Source organism: Vicugna pacos, chromosome 27 (assembly GCF_048564905.1).
Source record: "Vicugna pacos chromosome 27, VicPac4, whole genome shotgun sequence".
Lineage (NCBI taxonomy): Eukaryota > Metazoa > Chordata > Mammalia > Artiodactyla > Camelidae > Vicugna > Vicugna pacos.
In genome coordinates this window covers 8,725,465-8,747,460 of record NC_133013.1, presented here as the reverse complement: position 1 = coordinate 8,747,460, position 21,996 = coordinate 8,725,465, and the positions used below count along the sequence as shown (strand labels likewise).

Genomic DNA, 21,996 nt, shown 5'->3' with positions numbered 1-21,996 from the left:
TTAAGTGTGATGCTAGCTGTGTGTTTTCATAGATGTCCATTATCATGTTGAGGGAGTTCCCTTCTATCCCTAGATATGGGGATGCTAAATAAAGACCCCTCAAAGATGTTCAGCAGAATCTGTAAACATGTTACTTTACATGGTAAAAGGGAATTTGCAGATGTGATTAGGTTAAGGATTTTGAGATGGGGAGATTTTCCTGGCTTTTCTGGGTGAAACTAATGTAATCTTGAGGGTCCTTACAGAAGCAGGGTAAAAGGATCAGAGACAGAGAAGGTGGTGTGATGATGGAACACTGAGGGAGAGATCTGAAGATGCTAATCAACTTGTGTTGTTTTTAAGCCACTAAGTTTATGGTAATTTGTTACAGCAGCAATAGGAACTGATACAATTGCACTGACATTTTTTTTAATGTTGAACAAACCTTGCATTCCTGGGATAAATCACTTGATCACAGTGTACAATCTTTTAATATACTGTTGGAATCTGTTTGCTAGTATTTTGTTGAGGACATTCGCATCTATATTCATAAGGAATGTGATGTCTTTCCTTGTGATATCTTTTTCTGGTTTTGGTGCCAAGGTAATACTGACTTCATAGAATGAGTTTAGAAAAATTTCCTTTTCTGTTTTTCGGAAGAGTTTATGAAGCATTAGTGTTAATTCTTCTATCAATTAAATCCAACAAATATCTGTAGAACATTCCACCCACACCCAACATCAGCAGCTTACACGTTTCTCAAGTAATTATGGAGCACGTATGTGCATTGGAGAGACCACATATAGGCCATTAAAAAGTCTAATTATTATTGTTGAATTTTCTACTTTATATTCTGTCATTTTTGCTTCATGTATGCTGGGATGCTTGCTAGATGTGGATATAATTGCCAGATCTTCTTGGTGGATTGCCCTTGTTATCATTATAAAATTCCTTCTTTGTCTCTAGTAACAATTTTTGTCTTAAAGTCAATTTTGTCTGATGTTAGTATAGCCACTCCAGCTCTCTTATGGTTACTTTCTGCATAGTATATCTTTTGCTGTCCCTTTACTTTCAACCTGTTTGTGTCTTCACATCTAAAATATGTCTCTTGTAGGCAGCATATAGTTGGATCATTTTTTTTCAATTCATTCTGACAATTGTTGCCTTTTAATTGAAGAGTTTAATCCATTTATATTTAATGATAGGGTAGGATTTATATATTCCATTTTGCTGTTAGGGTGGGATTTATAGCAACCTAGTTTGGAATAATATTAACTTAATTTTGATAGTGTACAAAAACTTTGTTCCTAAGGAGCTCAGCTTCTTCTTCCTTTCTTTATGCTCTTAGTGTCACAAATTACACCTCTATACACTATGCACCCACCAACACACTTAAAATTATTGTCTCATGCAGTTGCCTTTTAAATTACATAGGAGGAAAAAGGAGTTACAAACAAACAAACAAAAATCTAATTACACTGTTGTCTTAGTGCAGGCTGCTATAATAAAATATTATATTCTGAGTTGCTTAAACAACATTTGTTGCTCACAGTTCTGGAGGCTGGGAAGTCCAAGATCAAGGTGCTGGGATGGTTGAGTTTTGGTGAGGGCCCTCTTTCTGGCTTGCCGATGAGCACCTTCTAGCTGTATCCTTACATGGTGAAGTGATCTCCTGTCTCTTCTTTTTAGTACAAGGGCATTAATCCCATCATGAGGGCCCCACCCTCATGACCTAAATTAACCCTAATTACCTCCCAAAGTCCTTTCTCCCAATACAATCCCATGGGGCATTGAGGCTTGACCTATGAATGCTAGAGGGATACAAACTTTCACTCCATAGTAACTGCCTTTCGTATTTACCTATGTAGTTCCCTTTACCAGTGCTCTCATTTCTTCACGTGGGTTCACATTTCTCTGCCATCTGCCTCTTCTGCCTTCCTGTTCATTCCTCTTCACTGTCTGTTCTCTCTCTTCCCCACAGCTTCAGGGATCCTTTTGTTTCATCCTGTGGGCCTGTGAGAGTTTTACTTCCTATCTGTGCAACCCCTGACCTCTGCTGCCTTCCAAGACTGCCTTCTTTCCCTGCTCTCGTCCCAAGTGCAATGTGAGGAATCTATTTCCCAAGATGTAGGAACCTGAGGGAAAATTGACTTTAAAAAATACAGGACTTTCCATCTTGTCTCTAGAAGGCTGGGGCAGGAACTTCTATCTTGTCTGTCCGTCTCTAGCCAGTTGCGCATAGTTAGTAACAATTAAATGAGGCACTTGTCCCCTTGTGTAGATACTGGGCTCTGGTAGGGATGCTGTAAAACACTGGGTAGACTTAGTAATGGTTTCTGGTAGAAGCAGGCCACCAGGGCTGGCCATTAACACCACATTATTCAGGGCCATTGTTAAAGAACTAATCAATTGTGAATTAGAGTTTGAGCAATGTATAACTTATTCATGGCATGGTGTCACCATTAATCATGTTCCAGAGTGCTGAGAGAAGACTAAAATGAGCTAAAAGTTGAAGGTTTAAGGTTTCTTGAAACAAAGCTCATTTAATGATATTCATGAGTGGATGACGTATTGTGGTAACCAGTCCTTGGTATTAATCTAATTCCATCGGTGATCCCAGGGGCTAGACAGCTGCCCAGATGCTGAGCTTGTTGGAAAACAGTGATTAGTATTCAGCCTGTGTCTGGGGAGAAACCATATACAGCACATCTTATATTTTCAAAGCACTAAATGGAGACCAAATGAGGAGAGGTATAAAATTTCCACATAAAATTCAAAAGTTGTATTAGGCTGGAGAGAAGGGCCAGATTTCCCTGCAGTTGGGGACTTAATTCCTCAGAGCCCCGGAGGACCAGAAACTTTAGAGGGGCAAGACACAAAGCAAGCTTGGAGTTGCACACTGCTAAGGAGCTTTTAAATGCTACTGGTCAGCCACTATTATTATCACGAACAATAGTAACACTGGCCATTGTCTCTTTGGCTCTGCTGTGTACCTAGCTCTGTCTTAAGTGTTTTGTAGGCATTAACACATAAAGTTTAATTTTCAGAGCAATCTCTCATGGTAGGTTGTATTACCCCCTTTGAAGATGAGAAGACCATGCACCTTACGTACCTGGAAGAGATTCCATGGTTGGGGGTGGATTATGAAGCATCTCACTGTTGCCTCTTCACTGTTCCTGTAAATCCACTCTGTGGGCCTGATTCTTCCCTGGCTCTGGATGAAAATTTTGGCCTGTGAATTTTCTGGTCTCTCCTAGGTAATAAAAACAGTTCTCCGGTCACTTTCTCAAGTCAATTTAAGTTGCAAAATATGGTCTCACTTCAGTAATAAAAATATCTAGTTCCATTTAATAATCCAAGCTCTGAACTTATTTAGAGTTGAAATGACTCCCCCTTCTCTGGCTTGGACAGGCAACCGCTTGGGGGAGGGGCCCGTGATTAGCCTCTTTGAGCTTTCCCTACCTGGGTCCTCTTCCTCTGTGAGTTTGGAGAGGAGGCAGGGGCAAGGGAGGCACACTGATGCAGCTATGGGCCATCAGGACTTTGGACTTGTCAGCAGGCACGTAAGGCTGACCTTTCTCCTGGGGCACTTCCACGGGTGGTTTGGAGATACACACCCATCCCCCCACGTGGGAGACCCGCTTTCCTCCACTTCTGGCTGGCTCTCCTTCTTCAGCTCCTGGGATGTTGACAGATCCCAGCTGGACCCCTGTTGTGGTCCCCTCACCACACAGTCTTCTTGGCCAGGACCCCACAGCCCCTGGCCTGGCCCTCTTTCATATAAAGCCCACACATTCTGGCATGCTCTGGAAATGCAGGCTGGTCTGGAGCAGCCACCTCTCTTTTGCTCTGCCATCAGAGCGGCTGGGCAGCCTGCTAGGAACTGAATTGGGTTCCCCTGCCCCATTCACATGTTGAAGTCCTATTAGCCCCAGTATGGATTTAGGGCCTACAAGGAGGTCATTATGGTTAAATGAAGTCTTACGGTGGGGCCCTGGTCTAATAGGATTATATTATAAGACAAGGTACCAGAGCACTTGTTATCCTCCTCCTTCTGTCCATCTCTCCTCCCTTCTCTCTCTCTCCTCTCTCTCTCTTTTTTACAGCACACCAACAGCTCTCTTCAGAGAAATCTCTTAATCTTCAATGCTTTTAGATACATAAAGTGGGTGAGGGGTTTAAGTGACATGTAACTGATTTTGCCTCTTGGCTTGACAATTTTGGTCAGTTATGGTCTTCACAGCAACTCAAAGTTCCACTTTAATGCTATATAATAAATAGCCATGAGAAGCTAGACCTCTGTCTTGAATCCAGGTCTCGTTAAGGTGTGATAATTTCACCACTCTATTGCACTGACCCTCAATATATGGGCGAATTCCAGACTGTCAGCTCACCAGGGCAGGGTTGTGCCTGTCATAGTCACCACGTTTCCCTTGACCCCTGACACACTTAGCACAGAGCCTACACTATTGTGCAGGTGATATCAGCTGGTGCAGGACCTGGCACACAACAAGGGCTGAATGAATTTTGTTAAAATTGTTGAATGGAGCTGGGCGGCCAGCTTTCCAGAGCCAGAACGAGGGACTGGAAATCACAGAAAGAGGCTGGGGCCTTCTGGAGGATCAAGGAGGTGTTTATGAAGAGAGCGCCCACGGACACAGCCTGATGTTACCACTTGACTATTTCCCACAGGCTGGGCCAAGCCCATTTCCACGGGGGTCCAGCTCACACCTCTCCCTGCTTTTTTTTCCCAGGCACATGTGAGCCATCTCCTCTCCACTTAGGGGCTGTAGTCCTACCCACCCCCAAAGGGGGCAACCGTGAAACACAGACCCACACAGCTGTGAGCAGCCTGCAATCAGTGTCTCAGCTGCCTGGAGGAAGGGCTCCCTGCCCCAGGACTAGACATCAGATGGGGCTTCAGTTCACAGGTGGGGAGATCGGCCTTGGTCCTTGGCCAAGGCAGGAGGAAAAATACTGAGAGAAGCATAGTTAGGACCAGGGTTGAGGGTCTTTGCTGCTTTTCACCCCTAAAGTGCTGTGTGACCTTGGCAAAAATCTTTACTCTCTAAACAAGCCAGGGAGTGGGAGTCTGCTGGCTAATGCTTTGCACATGTATGTTGCAAGGATTAATGAGACAGGCTCCATGAACCATATTTTGTCCTTGAGGGACAAACAGTACAAGCTATTTATTTTAGGAGCAGGGCTTAACCAATTCCCCTCGCACAGCCCAGAAACACCCCCGGCTATCCTGGCATGGGCTCTCAGAAGCAACAAAGTCTAATTAGGTGTCCTTTTCTGCCTGGAGCCCAGCTAGCCTGCTCCACACAGAAGACAAAATGCTGTTGGTCGGGCATTCAAGGTCCCATGTCTCTGACCACATCCACCTCTTGTCCTCATTCATTTATCCAGAAATTTTTATTGAACCATTCATCTGCACCAGGCCCAGTGCTTGGCCCCGGGGAGGAGGGGGAGGCAGAACTAGAAACATCTTTGCATCTCCTGGTTCAACTCCCATCACACCCACAAGACTGCAGCCCATGTTCCAGCAGCTTTCCATCCAACTCTGTTTCCCTTCATAATCTGCTCCCCTTTGCTCTCCTCTGCCTGCCAATTCCTTCCTTCTCCTTCTGAACTCTACCTGTGAGGCTTCCAACGTCCTTCATCGAGCAGGGTAAATCTCTCTCACAGCTCTGTGAGAGGTAAAGACAAGAGTGCCTCCCCGGCTGGTGGGGAAAGTGGCTGCAGCCACTCTGTCTGCAGAGTCATGGATGGCCTGGGTGTCTCTTCATTACTCAGAGCCAACAGGACTTCATTTTGAGGTGGTTTCATCCCCAAATCTACCTCCAGACCTAGATCTTGCAACCAGAATTCCTTTAAGCCTCTGGGGGCAGTTCTGAATTCTGATAAGGTAACATGCATTGTGGCTTACAGAGGTTGGAGTCCAGGGTGGGTAGACAGAAGGTGCAAAAGGCCACGAAGCTACTGCAATGGGCTTGAAGCAAGACAGTGCCCACTGCGGGTGGGGAAGAGGGACAGATGGAAGAGGGTTTAAAAGACAAAAGATGGCAGGACTTGGGGGTGTCCTGTCTGTGGGCTGTTTCTCGGGTTTCTGGCTTTTATATGGATGGATGGATGGATGGATGGTGGGGCCACGAACATGAAGATCACTTCCATTAGTTATGGGAGACGCTGGAGAAGAACGATGCTGAGTTTCTCACTGTGTGTTCCACAGGACACTGACAGAGGACTGAGCAGCGGTGGGATGAATGCGGCTGCTCTCAGCCCATCAGAAATGCGACTCTTTTTCCTTCAGGCATCCTCTGTCAGGAATTATTGTTCCTTTGAGGTTATCTGTCTTTCCTCTTTGGTTGCTTCTAGGATTTCCTCTTCATCCTGGATTTCTGCCGTTTTGCTATGACATGTGAAGTGTGGATTTCTTTCTGTTCTGTTCACTGTTCGCAATGCCTTTTGATGTAAGGACGCCTGTCTTTCTTCAGTTTGGGGATACCGTCAGCCATGATCTCTTCAAATATGCATCTTCTGCCATTTCTTCTAGTATCTCTGAAGCCCTTATGATTAGACAAAAGTTGAGACTTTTGTCTCAAGCTATTTCACTCTTTCTTAACCTCTAAAAATGAGTCAAGCTATTTCACTCTTTCTTAACCTCTAAAAATGCCATGAAAAATTTCCTTTGTTTCTCTGTACTGCCTTGTAGCTAAAATTCTTCAGTCCTGCCTTCCAGTTCATGAATCGTCTGTTGATTCCTTTCTCTCCAGAATTTATCCAATGTTTTGGTTTTCCATTTTCATTTTTGACTTTGCTTGTCAATTCTGAATTTTCTTGTTGGTTGCTTCCATATCTACTTGATTTTGCTCCATGACTTGTTACTCTTTGATTTATCTCTTTGAATATCCTAAAATAGCCGTGTAAGAGTCTAGCTTATATCTGTAACTGGCCATGTGTAGACAAAATGTCCATCCCCCTTGGTCAGGGAACTTCGTCTAGACAGAGAAAACCACCCAGGACACTTCAATACGGTCCGACCCCTCGATCTGTTTGGAAAGTCCAGGTGATGTCATAATGAAATGACTTTTGTGATCAGCGCAATGCCAAGGCATGGAACGCATTTGAGGGTGCACTCCTATCTTGAGGGCTTGGCTTTGCTGTGTTAGACCCATCCGAAAGACAGCAGATCTGATTTCTCCTTGGGCAGAGGTTTGTTTATCCTGAATTCAGAGCCAACAGCCCTCTTAGTTTTGAACGGACTTAAATATTTTCCCACATTTTGGGCAGCGCCACTATTTGCCAAAAGAAGGTACAAGGACGTATTGCTATGATTCTTCTAGGGTAGGGGGCTGTTGGTCATTCATTGCTCCCTCCGCCCTGCAAACACAACACTGCTCAATAAAAGTTTATTGACTTATGTTATAAAGTGACAGTTTAATATCTAAGTCATGATATAAATAAATTTTATATACCATAACTTACACTTTCAGATGGGTTTGGCATCTGCCTTGGGAACCTCTGTCCTAACTGAGCGATGTGAATAAGGGATAACCCTGTTGAATTGCTCTCAGGACATTACACAGGCCACAAGAGATTGTCCCAAGTTACCCTGTGGTCACACTTCACATACAGGCATTATGTATGTGTGCGTATCTGTCCACTAGGTATATATAGAATAAAAATGGAACATATTATAATGTTATTTGTGGGGGTATATTATATGCTTATTCTGTGAAAAGCAACATTGGCAAAAAACCAATAGCACATCCAACCAACTCTGTTGCAACACTGGCCACACTCTCTCTTCCCTTTACTGTATCCTGATATAATAAAACGGCATTTGGCTTCCAGTGTGGTTTCCAAATCTTTTGGTATTTGATAGGTCAACAATTATAATCGTATGTTGACTTTGCAATATACTATTTTAATGATGTGTTAATACATAGAAATCCTTGGACGGGACTTCCAGAATTGCTGTTTTATAACTATCGACTGGCATATTAAAACTTGACCTCTGTGGTGAGAAAGCCAATAGCTGGAGATACCTCATTGGCCAAAGGGTTGCTGAATGTGTGATTGGCACACACAGAATTAAGCTGGAAGTGAGACCCCAGAGACCTCTAAAACTTCTACAGAGCAGTTTGCAAGGATCCTGGGTGAGTGGTTTGAGAGTGAATTTTTAAAGGGCACTTGGTCATCTAAAGACTCAGTGGAAATTCTGCCCCTGGAAGGGCTAGCCATTCCATGGAGATCTATGAGTGTGTCCTCGATGGAAGCTCCTACACAGACTGTGGGTCCAAAGTCAGGGGGAAAACCATCTGAAACTGGAGACAGTGGGGAAAAATGTAGAACGTGGAAAGGGAGGGAAGACGGAAGGAGAGATGGATATAGGGAGAGTGAAAAAGAACAAATAAATACTGGCCCCAGAGGTAGACAGAAAATGAGATAGCAAGATGGAAAGCATGAATAAGAGAGAGAGAGAAGGAGAGAAAATGGAAGGAGGAGGAAGGAGGCTGTTGGAAACTGCAAGGACACTCCCATCTTCCCTGAGCCTCATTTAAGCCAAACTCCAGGTGTGTGTGCATAACTTCTGGGTGTCGGATTGCAGTAAATAAATATCAGTAACTGGGTGGGCCCCTCGGCAGTCCTGGTAGAGTGCTGATCCTTATCCTCATCGCTGTGCCAGAAAGCACTTTTGCTATGGCTCAACTGGCCTCTGTCTACCAAGGAACCGTTGGATTCACTGGGTCATTTACATCCTCCCCTCCGTGGGATGAATTCCCCAGACCTGAGTATCTAGGCTTTCTCGAGGGAAATCCCAGTGTTCTATGAAATTCCAGGAGGAAAACCTCTTAATTCTTGGTCATTTTTGAATGCTAGACCATGCAATGCTAACGCTGCTCACCATCTGTAAGGGGGTGTTTTTCTGAGAAGGGCTTCATCAGGGCCGAGGGGATGACAATTCCACTGTGCATGGGGGAGTGGTCCCTGGTCATGGGAATCCCACAGTGAGCACCCATGCCACTATGGAACCCAGTCAGGCATGGAGATTTGTCCTGATCCATCCATAAGCCCCGGAGTCAAACTTTTATTCCAGAAACCCCAGATGATGGTGCCACAACAAGCCTTACACAGTTCCTCACCCAACCAGGGACATTCTCTGCCTCCTGAATCTGTCACTTTCCAAAAGATGACATGCAAAGGAGAGGAAATAGCTTCTAGATCACCATGGCAACCACCTGGAAACACCTGTCTCTGTTGGCAAGGGGTGGTTGACAAGGGGGAGAATTTGAAAAACAGCCAACATCTTGTTCTCACTGACTTACAGCTAGTTGTCCAAATAGTTGTATTACTTAAAGCATATGCAAGAAAAAAAAGTCATTGCATTTAGAGTGCACTTTTCTTATCCAGTACAAACATCTTCTGGTACAATCCTGAACTTATCTGAAAAGAAACAAGGTAAGTGGTAGCCAGCAAAGAATAAGCACACTCACTTGAGACATGAGTGTGCTGGGCACCAGGGATCCAGCCGTACACAAGAGGGACCTGTTTTCTGCCTAGATGGGAAAACAGACAATACACAAGTCAGAGAGTTAACAAAACAGTGACGAGTTATGACAAGTACTGAGGAAAGATGGCCGTCGCACCTGGGAAGCCACCTTAGACAGAACGTCTGTCTGAGGAATAACATTTCGGCTGCAACACGAAGGAGGCAGGTAATCAGCCATGGGAGGAACTGGGAGGCCGGGTGGGAACACTGCAAGTGGACGGAAGGACACCTGCAAAGGCCCAAGGGTGGTGACGAGGGTGGAGGATATGGACAGAAAGGAAGGCTGTGGCTGACGTGTGCGGGCGAGGATGCTGGGGTGAGAGAGGAGGCCGGCAGGGCAGGATCGCACAGACGGGAGGTGAGAAAATTCCAGGGGCGAGTGGCTCATAGAAGGTTTTAAGTGGGGAACGCTGTGATTTATGTTTTTACATCTCTCTCTGACTAGGGTATAGAGAACATACAGAAAGAGTCAGAGAAGAGGGAGGGAGAGTCGGGAAGCTTCTGCAGGGTCTGGGGGGTCAGGTCAGTGACTTAGCGCACGGCGGTGGCAGTGAGACAGGAAGAAGCCGACAGGTCAGTGACATAATTTGGGGGCAGAACGGATGGTATTTGTGGCTGCATCGGACCATGGATGGAGGGCGAAACCGAGGAGACAAGGATGACTTTGAGGCTTTGATGTCAGACTTCAGTGGATAGCAGTGCCATTTACTGAGATGGGGAAGATTCTGGGAGCAAACAGTATATGAGACGGAGGAAACTGGGAATTAAATTTTCTAAAATCTGAGGCAGTCGGGGATGCTGCTGTGTGCTACACTGATTCCCTTGAAGGCCAGCATTCCCCCACTGCCAGCAGGGCTGGCTGAGTCACAGCTGAGCCCATCCCCAGGCCTCACCCTCAGCACAAGGGACCTGACTCTCAAGATGACACCCCTTTCCCCAGAGTGGCTTGCAGCCAATGATACACAAAGATCGGCCCCCTTGCCTCAATTCCAGACAACTCTGAAGGGCCATTCCAGCTCCAGACCTCCCTACAGGATCAGCGGAAGCCCTGTTACCACTGCATCTGAATTCCACATCTGCCTGTGCCCAGCCCTGCTTCTCCCACTTCCCTCATGGTGGCCCCAAGGACACCTCCCAGTGAAGCTTCTGCCCACAAATCTCCATCTCAGAGGCTGGTTCCCAATAACCCAAACTAAGAGTTGGTGCCAGGAGAAGTTCTAGGAATTAGACCCTAAAATAGGATTTCAGAGCTGCATCACCCACCAGCTGGACACAGGGACCCCACGCGCCTGGCATCTGTACAGGGCAACAGTTAAAACTTTCACTGGTGGTGCAGTGTCGCAACCATTTGAAAGTTACAGGGAAATAGAAATGATAAGGCAGAGAAATTCAGTGGCTGTCGCTAAGTATTACTGATGCGCTGGAGAAAGACAATAAAAATGCTGAGAATGATCAATCATTAATAAACTCAACTACTGCATACAGGATCCAAGTTGACATTGCTGCTGGGGGAGCAGAGTGTTATCACAGCCCCCCTTTTAGAGGGAATGGGGGTGGGGTTCACAGAACACATGGAGTCCTGGTTCAGGTTTGGTTCATAGTGGGCCCAGTGGGTCCCTGAGGTCGCCCAGTGAACATTTCCCCTGCCCCTGAATGTATAATTGGAATGGGTGAGCCTGGTCCTCGGTCTGTGAGATAAAGAACTATTATAGTGGGAGATAATGTACTGTGAAACTGCCTACCTCTCCCCAGGCAAGACAGTAAGTCGACAACAGTATTGCAACCCAATGAGAATGGTATATTTTAGTGAAATGCTTAAAGACCTAAAGAATTCAGGGGTGTCTGTCTCCATCACATCCCCATGTAAGTCATCAGTCTGGCCCCTCCAGAATTTAGACTGGTCCTGTCACATGACACTGGACTGCCACGATCTTAACCAAGCAGTAGCCACAATTGAACAGCTGTGCCAGATGGGGTATCTTTGCAGCAGATTAACAAGGTTCAGAGACAAGATGCATGACGATTGAGCTGGGGAATTCATTCTTTTCCATTCCTTTAGAAAGGAGACCCAGAGCAGGCCACACTCATGTGTGACAGACAGCAGTACCCATTCATGTTCAGTCTTCCCCAAGGTTTATCTTCTGTCTCCCACTCATTATAATGTAGCCCCAAAGGGCCTGGACTGTCCGGACCCTCCACAGAATCCGCACTGACCGACTCTATCCACGACATCCAGTTGATCAGACCAGGGGAGAAGAAAAGGCCTTACTACAGTATCTGTACTCTAGAGGGTAGATGAGCCCCATGAAGATTCAAGGAAACGCTGTATCAGTGAGGTTTTCAGGAGTCCAGTGGTCTGGGGCAGGTCAGGACATTCTCTCTAAAGGGAAGGACACTTTACTGAATCTCGTTTCTCTTACCAGTAAGAGTGAATTACACCAAGCAGCAAGCTTTTTTGGGGCTTGGAGGCAGACCTGGGAGAATTACTGCCAGGCAGCAGGGCTGAGCCTAACGGAACTGGCCACGCACATCGGGCTGGACTTTAGAACTGCTCTGGATTTTAAGCTTCTCCTCCTTTTCAAATTTGTTTAATTTTAATTGTTTTTAAATTGAAGTACAGTCAGTTTACAGCATGTCAGTTTCTGGAGTGTCTGCAGTGGTGCTGCCATGCCGTCCCACCATCTTCTCTTGGGTACTGGAGATTGGGTGGAGATAATGCCTCTTTTGAGTTCAGTGGCTTCCAGTTGAAGAGAGACTGCTCAGTCAAGAAGCTGTACCTGAGGATCGGCGCGGGAGGAAGCCCGTCTGCACCGGCACCTGGGTAGATGATGCAATCCTAGACTTTGAGCCCAAACGTGATGCTGAAATAGGGCGTGACTTTGGGAGAGGAGGTGAGTATATTTTGCACATGGCGGGAGCAGTGTGACCCTTCCCCCAAACGGCCACAACAGTATTTCCCATCTCATCTGCTCTTCTAGAACCTTTCCATGCTCCCAGCAAGAGGTGGACTTTTTGTCCCCTCCCTTTGAACTTGAGTGGGCTTTGTGACTTTCTCAACTATCAGAGGATGGTGGAAGTGATGCTGTGTAACTTTTGAGTTGTTGTATGAGGTTGACACAACTCTCACGAGTGTCCCCATCTCTCTCTCTCAGGGTGTTTGCTGCTGAAATTCTGCCATGATACTTCAGGGCCGCCAAGCAGCCCATTGGTAAGGCCACTTGTGGGAGTTCTGGTCGACAGTTCTAGCTGACGTTCTTAAAGCTGGCACTGGCTGCCAGATTTGCGAGTGTGTGAGCCTTCTGATAATCCCAGCCTCTACTTGTCCTTGGAGCCACTCCGGGTGATGCCACATGAGCAGAGATGAGCTAGCCCCGCTGAATCTGAGATCTGAAACAACCCTGAAGAGCCATCCCAGCCCCAGAGTTTCCCGTGGGATTGACTGTGCATGTGCAGAAGTCATCTATGAATATGGAGGTCAGGAGAGAGGTCGGGGCTGAGGAGGTTAATGTGGGAGACAACAGAATGTACATAGTTTTAAAAACCTTAAGTCTGGGTGACATGACTTACGGAGAAAGTACAGAGGGAGAAGGGGGTGTAGGACTGAGCTCTGGTGCACTCTGTTACCTAGAGAGCTGGCAGAGAAAGGGAATAAGGGAAGAGGAGGAGAAGAAGGAGACTGTGGTCTCTAAGCTGGGAGAAGTGGACCTCCCAAAGGAGAGGGCTGCTGAAGGATGGAGAATTGGACACTAAGATGTCTATGCAATTTGATACAATGCTAGGTCACTGGAAATCCGTCAAGAACAGTATTAGTGCAGTCCAGGGGCAAAAGCCAGGGGAGGAGTCTGGAGAGTTCATGAAAGTTTGGAGGTGGAGACAGAACGTAGAGAACCAGTGGGGGAATAATTCAATGTATGAGGGCTGACCTTCCATGAGGACCAGGCCACTTGTCAGACAGAGAAGAAGGACACAGATGCAGGTTGATTTCTGTCTAGAAGTAGAACCGTAAGAGCTTTTGTCAAAACCCTTTGCAGAGAGCGCCACTGTAAAGGATTCCAACCCCAGCCCTTCTAGCCTGAGTCCAGAAGGTCAATCAACAAACCCACAGAGGAAGCCCTGACCTTTTCCTTCTCAGAGTTCCTGCTCCAACTCTCTGTTGTCCGGGACTCCAGACTCGTCTGCGGGGCTGTGGGCTCCAGAGCAGGTCTTTTGTTCATTTGTGTTCTCGGTGGTTCCAGGAAGTATTGGCTCCTAATGAAAGCTCACTCACCAACTCACCACTTGCTGATTGCTTGCTTGTCAATTTCATCTAACCAACTGGAATCCAAGCAGCTTATAAAGAAACTACATAGCATCAGGGCTGTTAGACGTTAACCCACTAGAAAGATCAGAATTCTCAGAGAAAGGAGAGGGTTTGAACGGGTCCCTGAGGCAGGTGGCTGGTGGCTCTTGGGCATTAACACAAGCTTCAGGTTTCCTGGCAACTGGGGGCGGGGGGGGCGGTGTGGGCAGCTGGTTGTCAATTAAACAAATGGTCTTTATTTCGTGAAATTTCTGGGTGTTGTTTCAACATTAGAAGGAGGCTCTCTGTCTCATGAAGCCCCAAGTCCTTGGGTGGGCAGCTCCTTCTCCTTGATACCAGGAGGAGACAGAAACCCCCCAGCACAGGAGCTGTGACATCCCTGCTCCATGTCAGGCCCAGATGGGATCCAAATGGCTGCGGTGGTCGGTCCCCGTTAGGATGGTGGTGTGCCCTTGTTTGGTCCCCAACCTGGGGGGTCAGAAGGGCCAGGACTCTGGCTCACACCTGCAGGTGAAGGGAAGCTGTTGGGCTGTTGGCAGGGTTGGGGTGGGGGCTAAGGGTTGAAGAGGCAAAGGTTGTAGGAAGCCGGTACCCACTGTGGCATGAGAGGGGGCCCCTGTTTCAGACACAGACTCCCAGCACAGCTGTCAGACCTTCATGTCCCCACCCAGGGTTTTGCAAAACACAGAGATGAGGCCCAGGACTGCATGATTAGTTAGCGCTCACCCGCCAGAACTGCATTTACCAGCGACCTCTGACACCGTCCACAGCTGTGGTCGGCAGGCTGCACAGCTCACTGCAGCCAAGTCCCAGGCAAGCAGTGTGACCACCGCAGAAGGAAAGGACACAGCCTCCCTCTGTCAGACTTTGAGGACTGGCTTTTGTCTTTCACTTCACAGACAGCTTAACATTGTCATGGAAAAACATTTTATTAAACATATTCAACTCACTTCCAATGAAATGATTCATTTTTCATTTACAGTGGTGTCCAATGTTTGTCTTCTGTTCTTTTTTTTTTTCCTTTCAAACCAGCACCAAAAAGTAAAACAAAAATACCATGGGTACAGTACGTAATGTAAGGTAACTAATGGAAAATATATACATTTGACTCTGAAGTGAAGAAAAGAGAACAAAACAATGATCTTACTGCCATTGAAGATCTTTCCCTGTTTTCTGATAATATCAAGTCGTGGTCAACTGAGAGGGTTTCATTTGCACCTATGAGAATAGCACCATGAGACCGCGAGACTCTGTAGTTAGTAACACAATTTGTGCAACCAAAAAGGTACAGTACTCGAGTGACAGTACAGGGTATTTTGAACCATAAAGGACCATCACGGTTGTAATGACAGGGTTTCACTGTCTTCCGTACAAAGTGGAGCAAGAGAGCCATGATGCCTTCACCGACATCAATTGTTGCTTGTGCCGTGAACAGAAGGTGGGCTGGTGAGTTTCAGAACAACAGTGCCAGCATGAGCTAAAAGCGCTCAGAAAGACCCGAACTTGGGGGAACCCAAGGGATGTTTAACAAGAACTGAAATCAGTCATTTGCATTCTGAGGGTGTGAGGCCCTTGCCAGGGGCGTCCAGTTGATACAGTCAAGGTGGCCAGCAGGGAGATGCAGAGGCAGCAGGGAAAGTGCCCGCCTCTGGGCACACGCACGTGCCTGCCCTGCCTGGGTGGGCCCGTGGTTCCCATGCAGACGAGTGAGCAAGGCCACGCTGGCTTCCTTAGCGGGCTGCACGGCTCCGCCCCTCAGCCCCAGAGGCTGATGGCTAGCTTTCTGTCCATCTGTGGTAAAGGACAACCCATTTGGGGCTGGGGGATAACTTGAGCCTTAGCTCCCCAAGAGACTGAAGGAGCTTTGGGGACTCTCCTGGTGGCCAAGTCAGAGCAAGAGAGGCCCTGGGCAGCCACCTCTGGAGGTTACCCTGCAGGTGGGCCACGCCATCCTGGCGCTTGCCAGGATCTTTCCACAGAGCACCCATAGCGCCTTCTCAACACTTCTTACGGATTCAAGGAGAACTGAATAAATTCTCTGCCCCACCACCACTTCCCTGCCTCGAGGGCAGTCAAAATCAAAAACCAAAACGCAGCCCACCAGACAGGCTTGAGGTGGCAGAGAGGTTTTTTGTTTCCTTTCTGATTGAAGCTGACGCTAAAGTTATGACATCAAAAACACAAACACAGATACGTACACACAGCACCAATAAACCAAGAAGCACATGGAGATGATCCCATGGAGATGAGCCTAAGTGAGATCCCCTCTGAAATAAGGGAGGCGAGGGTGGGCTTCTCACCGTAAAGTCTTTGAACACGAGCACCCATCAAACGCCGGCCGAGTCGGGCAGCAAACCAGACCTCCTGGCATGTCGGGTTCCCTCCTCCCAGCTCCCCGGCGGGCAGGGTCCTACCATCTTCTGTGCTTTCACAGAGGTCACCCTGGTCATCTCCCCTGGGCTCCAGAAGGGACACAACTCTGTTTTCAGGGGTGAGGGGACTGGAGGAGCAAAGACCTTCTTCATGCTTTTCTGAACGTCATTCTTGCCTCGAGAAGATGGGTCAATGATGACAACACATTGACAAGCACTGTGAGGTCTGAGCCACGGGAAGGCTCGGTGGGCGGGCAGCGATCCTGGCCAGGGGGCACCCCCAACCCACCGTGCACCAGGCTGAGCAGCCCCTGCGGGAAACCCGCCCTGTGCCGGGGCGAAGCAGCCAGGCCTGAGCTTGAGTCCTAAAGAGGTTCTGAAAAGCGTCAACTTCAGGTAGACGACCAAGGTCAATGGGAAGCCATCTGTGAGGTGCAAAGCTTTATGAAGCACTGGCTAGAGCAGAGGTCCCCAGAAGCAGAGGGGGAGCTCCCTACACCCCAGAGCCCTGAGCCCAACTCTATGCCTGGAAGCAATCCCCAGGCCACAATGAGTACATGCCTCATGTCACAGCGCCTTGAAGGAAGGCTTTTCTGCTTCCCTGTGTGGGGGACAGCAGAGATCTGAAAATTAGAGGCCTCCCCAAACCCAAACCCTTCCAGAATATTCTCCCCCAACATGGGTGGTACGGAGAACCACATAGCCCCGGGATCCCCGTTGGTTCACACAGACTCAGACTCTCAGGGGCGAAGCTCCCAAGGAAAGGCCCAGGATCTACAGAGCGGGCTCTGCGCCACAGGTGGAGGGGACAAGGGCTGGTTCCTGTGGCGTCGAGGGGGATCCGGAAGCCCGGCCCTCTTCGGAGAAGCCTTTGGCAGAGGCTCGCTGACATCTGTCCTTCCATCCAGGGCGTCACTGGCTTTCAGAATAAAGCCTGTTTTAAAGTAAAACGTCTCATGTTTTTGGATAATCCCCCCTCCCATGGTACATCAAGCACTGGGAATTCCAACGTCAAAGGAAAGCCAAGACCCAGGCACGCAGTAACGTCCCTCGCGACCGTCTGTCGGAGGTGTTCCCTTTGAGGTGCATGGGACCTTAGAAATCACAATTATGTTGTGCCTCATGCCTCTTTTTTCCTTACCATAGAAAGCCATCCAGTGGCTGTTAACAATATATTAAGTATAAAAGCACTAAGCAAACTTCAAGTCCACTCTCAAGTTCTACGCAACCGGATTCTTGGGACAGCCTCCTGGGTGAGCGGCGGTGAGCTGGGGGGGGTCCCGGCCGTGGGAACTGGTGTGCTCTCGGGTGGGAGGGCTTTCAACTCGCCGTGTCGTCGGGGCTCAGACCTCGCGTCGGAGCGTCGTGGGACCACGGGGCCACGTGTCATGAGCTCGGTGGCGGTGGCGGCGGCTGGCGCATCTTGTTCGCATAGAAGTCCCTGCACGTCTGGCAGCAGCGCTGGTACCACCGCATGTCCTGGCAGAGGTTCTTTTCTCGGATGACCCTGCAATACACTGTCCACTGGTCCCGGGTGCATTTGTAGGTCAGAGCAGCTAAGGGGACAGCGGAGAGAGAAAGCCACGGGGTTATGGGTGGCACGGGGACTTCACGGTCCACACACAGGGGGCCTGTGGTCTGACACGCTCTGGGCTGCACTCACTCACGCGTACGCTGGAGCCTTGCACAGAGTGGGGGAGCCCTGCCCCCTGCCAGGGCCACTGTGGATATGGCTTTCCTCTAGAAGGGACACACCCCAGCTCCAACCTGACCACTTGGCAGAGTTTGGTGGCCTGGCTGTCTCCTCAGGGCGAGGGCCCTGCCCATCCTGCTTCTGACTTAAGAGTTAAGTGGCGCATACTGTTACTTTATGGCGGAGGATGCCATCTGTTGGCATTTATAAAACAGGATGCCACGGAGCAGGGCACAGCAAAGGGCTCACCAAAGCACAAGGTTACAGCACAAGCAAGTGGCCTGAGTCCCCCTCGAGGTCTTGGTCGTGCAGAGAGAAGGTCCTGCCTGAGGGAGGTCTTTGGAGGATGCCAAGGAGGCCTGTGCATGCAAGAGCCTGGGGTGCAACTCTGGGAGCTCAAAGACTCCACCAGGGAAGCTGCTTAGAAACCCCCTTCACGGGGGTGGCATTCCAGCATTAGGGAAAGGGGCTGTGGGTGGGAAAATGTTCCCTGGAGATTTCTACTTGGAAAAGCAGAAACTCTGTTCAGTGGAATCATCAGATCAGTGTTAAATATTCTTCTTCCTGTGCCACTGCCAACCAGGGATGTGGCCTTGCAAAGGGCCAGATTTGGAGTACTCAGGCCAAACTGCTCACACAAAAGCTCCCTGCTGCATTCAAGACGTCAGCCTCTCAAAACCTCTGTTTTCTTCTCGAACATTAGCTTAAGGAACATTCCATACATGCATCACCAAGATTTCATGAATGACACCCCCAGATCCTTCATTTCCCGAAGCAAGCACCTCCCTTTGCTTCCTTCATGCATTTGAAGAACATTCTCCCACGTTCCCCATTTGTTGCCAGACGGGCTCAAGTGTTTGAGACTACGCTTAACAAACACCTTTTTCAAGCCAAGGAATGAAATTCCATCCCTGAAACCTCTGATCTTCCACGGAACTTACAAATGTTGGCCTCTCCAGAACTCAAATAAGGCCCAAGGAGGGGGCGTTCTGGCTCACAGAACTTGTTCCACCAGCGGGGACTCACTGGCCAGGGGATGCGACCCGCCCCCAGGAGCTGGAGGCCAGCAGAGTCACTCACCGAGGCGAGGGGAGGTGATGGTGTTCACGTTGATCTTGTCATTGCAGACTTCTTGGTGACACTGTCTGTAGGCTGCTGGCTTTGAGAGGGCAGGACACTCGTTGCCATGGCGCCCGGTGACCTTGTGCATGCACTGCACCACCCGGGACTGCAGGCCCTTCCCACAGGTCGAGGAGCACTGCCGGAGACAGGGACAGCCTGAGCTGGGGGCCTAACTCAGGCCGAGGGGCTCTGACGATGGCCTGACAAAGCAGCCGCCCTGGGTCTGGCCCCTGCATAACAGTCCTAAGGACTTGAAATCATTGCAGGACAAGAGGGCTTGGCTGTACACCAGCCGCCTGATGGAAGACTGTTTCAAGGTGTCATGGACTGCACATTTGTATTTCCCCAACGTTAACATGTTGAAGTTCTCACCCCTAATGGGATGGTATTTGGAGATGGGTCCTTTGGGAGGTCACTGGGTTTATATGAAGTCATGAGGGTAGTGCCCCCACAACGAGATTAGTGTCCTTGCAAGAAGAAAAAGAGAGAACAGAGCTCTTTCCACCACATGAGGGCATATGAGAAGGCGGCTGGCTGGGAAGTGGTCCATCGCTAAGAACCAATTATGCCAGCACCTTGACCTTGGACTTCTCAGCCTCCAGAACTATGAGAAATCAATGTCTTGTTGTTCAAGCCACCCAGCCTGCGGCATTTTATTACAGCAGTCCGCGCTGACTAAGACACAAGACAACTTCTGAAATACTAATTTATTCTGGTTGCGTTTCACTTCCCACCCTCTCACCCCTGTTCCAAGCAGAGAGCCAGCTGGGCTCTGAAGTTCTCCAGACAGTGAGCAGGGTGGCTTGCCGGCACCCAGGAGGGACCGGACCTGATGACCACGATGTCGCCAGTACTTTGTGCCACTCCTGGGCCTTTGCCCAGCCCTGAGTGTGGGGTGGAGAGGAGCCCGATAATGATCGGGTTGAATTTCCAGGAGCCTGGAAGGTGGGGGCTCAGAATTAAGGGAAGTTAGAGAAAATGAAGAAGCACAACCTTTCTCGCATAAAGGACTCGTGGACTAAAACTGTAGCTAAGAGTTTTAACTCAGCCACCAAATCCCTAGTTACTGGCATTTCTGACGTTTGCAAACCTGGGTTAGCTCAAATCAAGCCAACAGAGTTCAGCAGATCACCCCACGCTCCCAACAGGTGCCTGGTAAGAATTTACTGTGTGTTCTGTCCCCTTCCCGTTCCTCTTCGCGCTCTTTAAAGTGCTGACAGGGCACCTGCCAGGCTCCAGCTCCCGCTCCCGCCCCTGCGTACCAGCTCCTCGGCCCTTGTTTGCGCTCCCCGGAGCCCTTGGAACTGTCTCTCTGTTAAGTTGGTCTCCTCCCAGCCAGACAGCCAGGTCCACCTGTCTACTCTCTCCACCTGGGGTCCCCCAGCATGCACACAACCCGTGATTTACGGGGTTCTGAGCACACTGTGCACAACTTCAATCCAGCAAAGACTACAGGTGCAGTCCTCCAGCTGGAGGGAGGGGAGAGGGGCCTGGTCTCTGAATGCCACAGGCAGGGAGGACGCCAGGTGCAGTCCGGATCACATGTTTCCCTAATGTCCCCTCTTGGGTCTGCCCGTGGCCTGTGCTGGAGGAAGTGCCTTCCCTGGGGGCATATGAGGGGTCACCTTGCACAGGCTCGGCGGGAGACTGTGGTGTTACCATCTGTGCCCAAGTGGGCACCGTCTGTGTTCCCAAAGCGGCTTTGGTTCCCCCAGTGAATTCCTCTGCTTTCTAGTCTAACAAGCAGGATAACGTTTGTTTGTTTGTTTGTTTATTTGTTTGTTTGTTTTGTTTTCACTTTAGAAGGAGAACATGGCACTCTGATAGGATCCAGTCTTTTCAAATCACAAAAGAGATGGGAAAAACCACAAGGGGCTCCCTGGTGGGCCCTGGTATGTGCAAACCAGAACAGGCCCTCCCAGACAGGTAAGGTCTGCCCCCGGGCCTCCGCTTTGTGCCTTGCTCGCTGTCCCGTCTTCTGGATAAATCCGGCCAGGGCTGCTCGCAGCCTTGAGAATCCCTCATATACTCATGATTTCTGCCTGGAGGGCATCTCGGAGGGAGCTGGCTGCAGCATGGGGTTACTTGTTGCTTTTAAAGATTCTGATGTCCCAGACCAGTCAGTCAGTATCACTGGGCATCAGTGTTTTTCAGAGATCTCCAGGTGACTGCAACAGGCAGCCAGAGCTGAGAACTGACTTGCCCTGAACTTCCTCCTTGTGTCCTGTGTGGAGTGGGACAAGCTCTCTTTTCTTGCCATGAAGTAGTGGAGCATTTGTATACAAACCTGTGTGATTAAGCAGGAACAGACATCCCCCCGCTGCCCTGATGGCTGAGTTTATATACAGGTGACAGGTTGCTCAAATATAAGGGGTGAAGGCTTCCACTCAAAATTATTCTTGGAAAAGAGTCAGTTGCCTTGCATATAAATAATAATAAAATCTCTTACAGTACAGGGGCAGGGGGAAGGGGTGCCTTCGATTATTTGTAGCAAGATCACGGGGGGTTTGAAAAAAAAAGGAGGCAAAGAAATTTAATTGTCTTCTCCTAGAAGCAGGACTTCATAATCATAAGTGGGGGAGGCTGGTGCAGGAAATATTTAAAGATCACTTGAAAAGCAATCTGGTGAGTGGTTGTACCCAGAGATGGGAAGTCCACATCAGCAGGATGAGTGAAGGAAAAGGCCCAGGGTCCTAATGCAGTGCCCTGCCAACGCAGAGCAAAGTCTTGTCTATGCAAAGTCACACCAATGCAGAGCGAGGTCACGCCAGTGCAGGGCAAGGTCACATCAATGCAGGGCAAGGTCACACCAACCCAGAGTAGGGTCATGTCAACACAGAACAAGGTCATGCCAGTTCGGAGCAAAGTCACACCAACGCAGAGCAAAAGCAGGGCACAGCTTGTAAGGTAATTTCCAACGAGAACAGCACATACAGATTCAAAAAAGGTGGCATGCCAGTGGACCTGGATG

The 21,996-nt window shown here is 48.8% G+C and overlaps 1 protein-coding gene across 4 annotated transcripts in view; it reads right to left on the bottom strand.

The window, feature by feature from the left end:
• Window positions 1-14,758: 14,758 nt before the first annotated feature.
• Window positions 14,759-21,996, bottom strand: part of ADAMTS17 (ADAM metallopeptidase with thrombospondin type 1 motif 17) — a 293,369-nt gene continuing 286,131 nt past the window's right edge. For all 4 annotated transcript variants that reach the window (XM_031691884.2, XM_031691886.2, XM_031691885.2 and 1 more), the window contains 2 exons: window positions 18,984-19,161; window positions 14,759-17,766 (listed from right to left, as the gene is read on the bottom strand). In XM_031691884.2, the coding sequence (XP_031547744.2) occupies window positions 17,597-17,766; window positions 18,984-19,161 (348 nt within the window). In that variant the 3' untranslated portion in view covers window positions 14,759-17,596. The remainder of the gene's footprint in view (window positions 17,767-18,983; window positions 19,162-21,996) is intronic.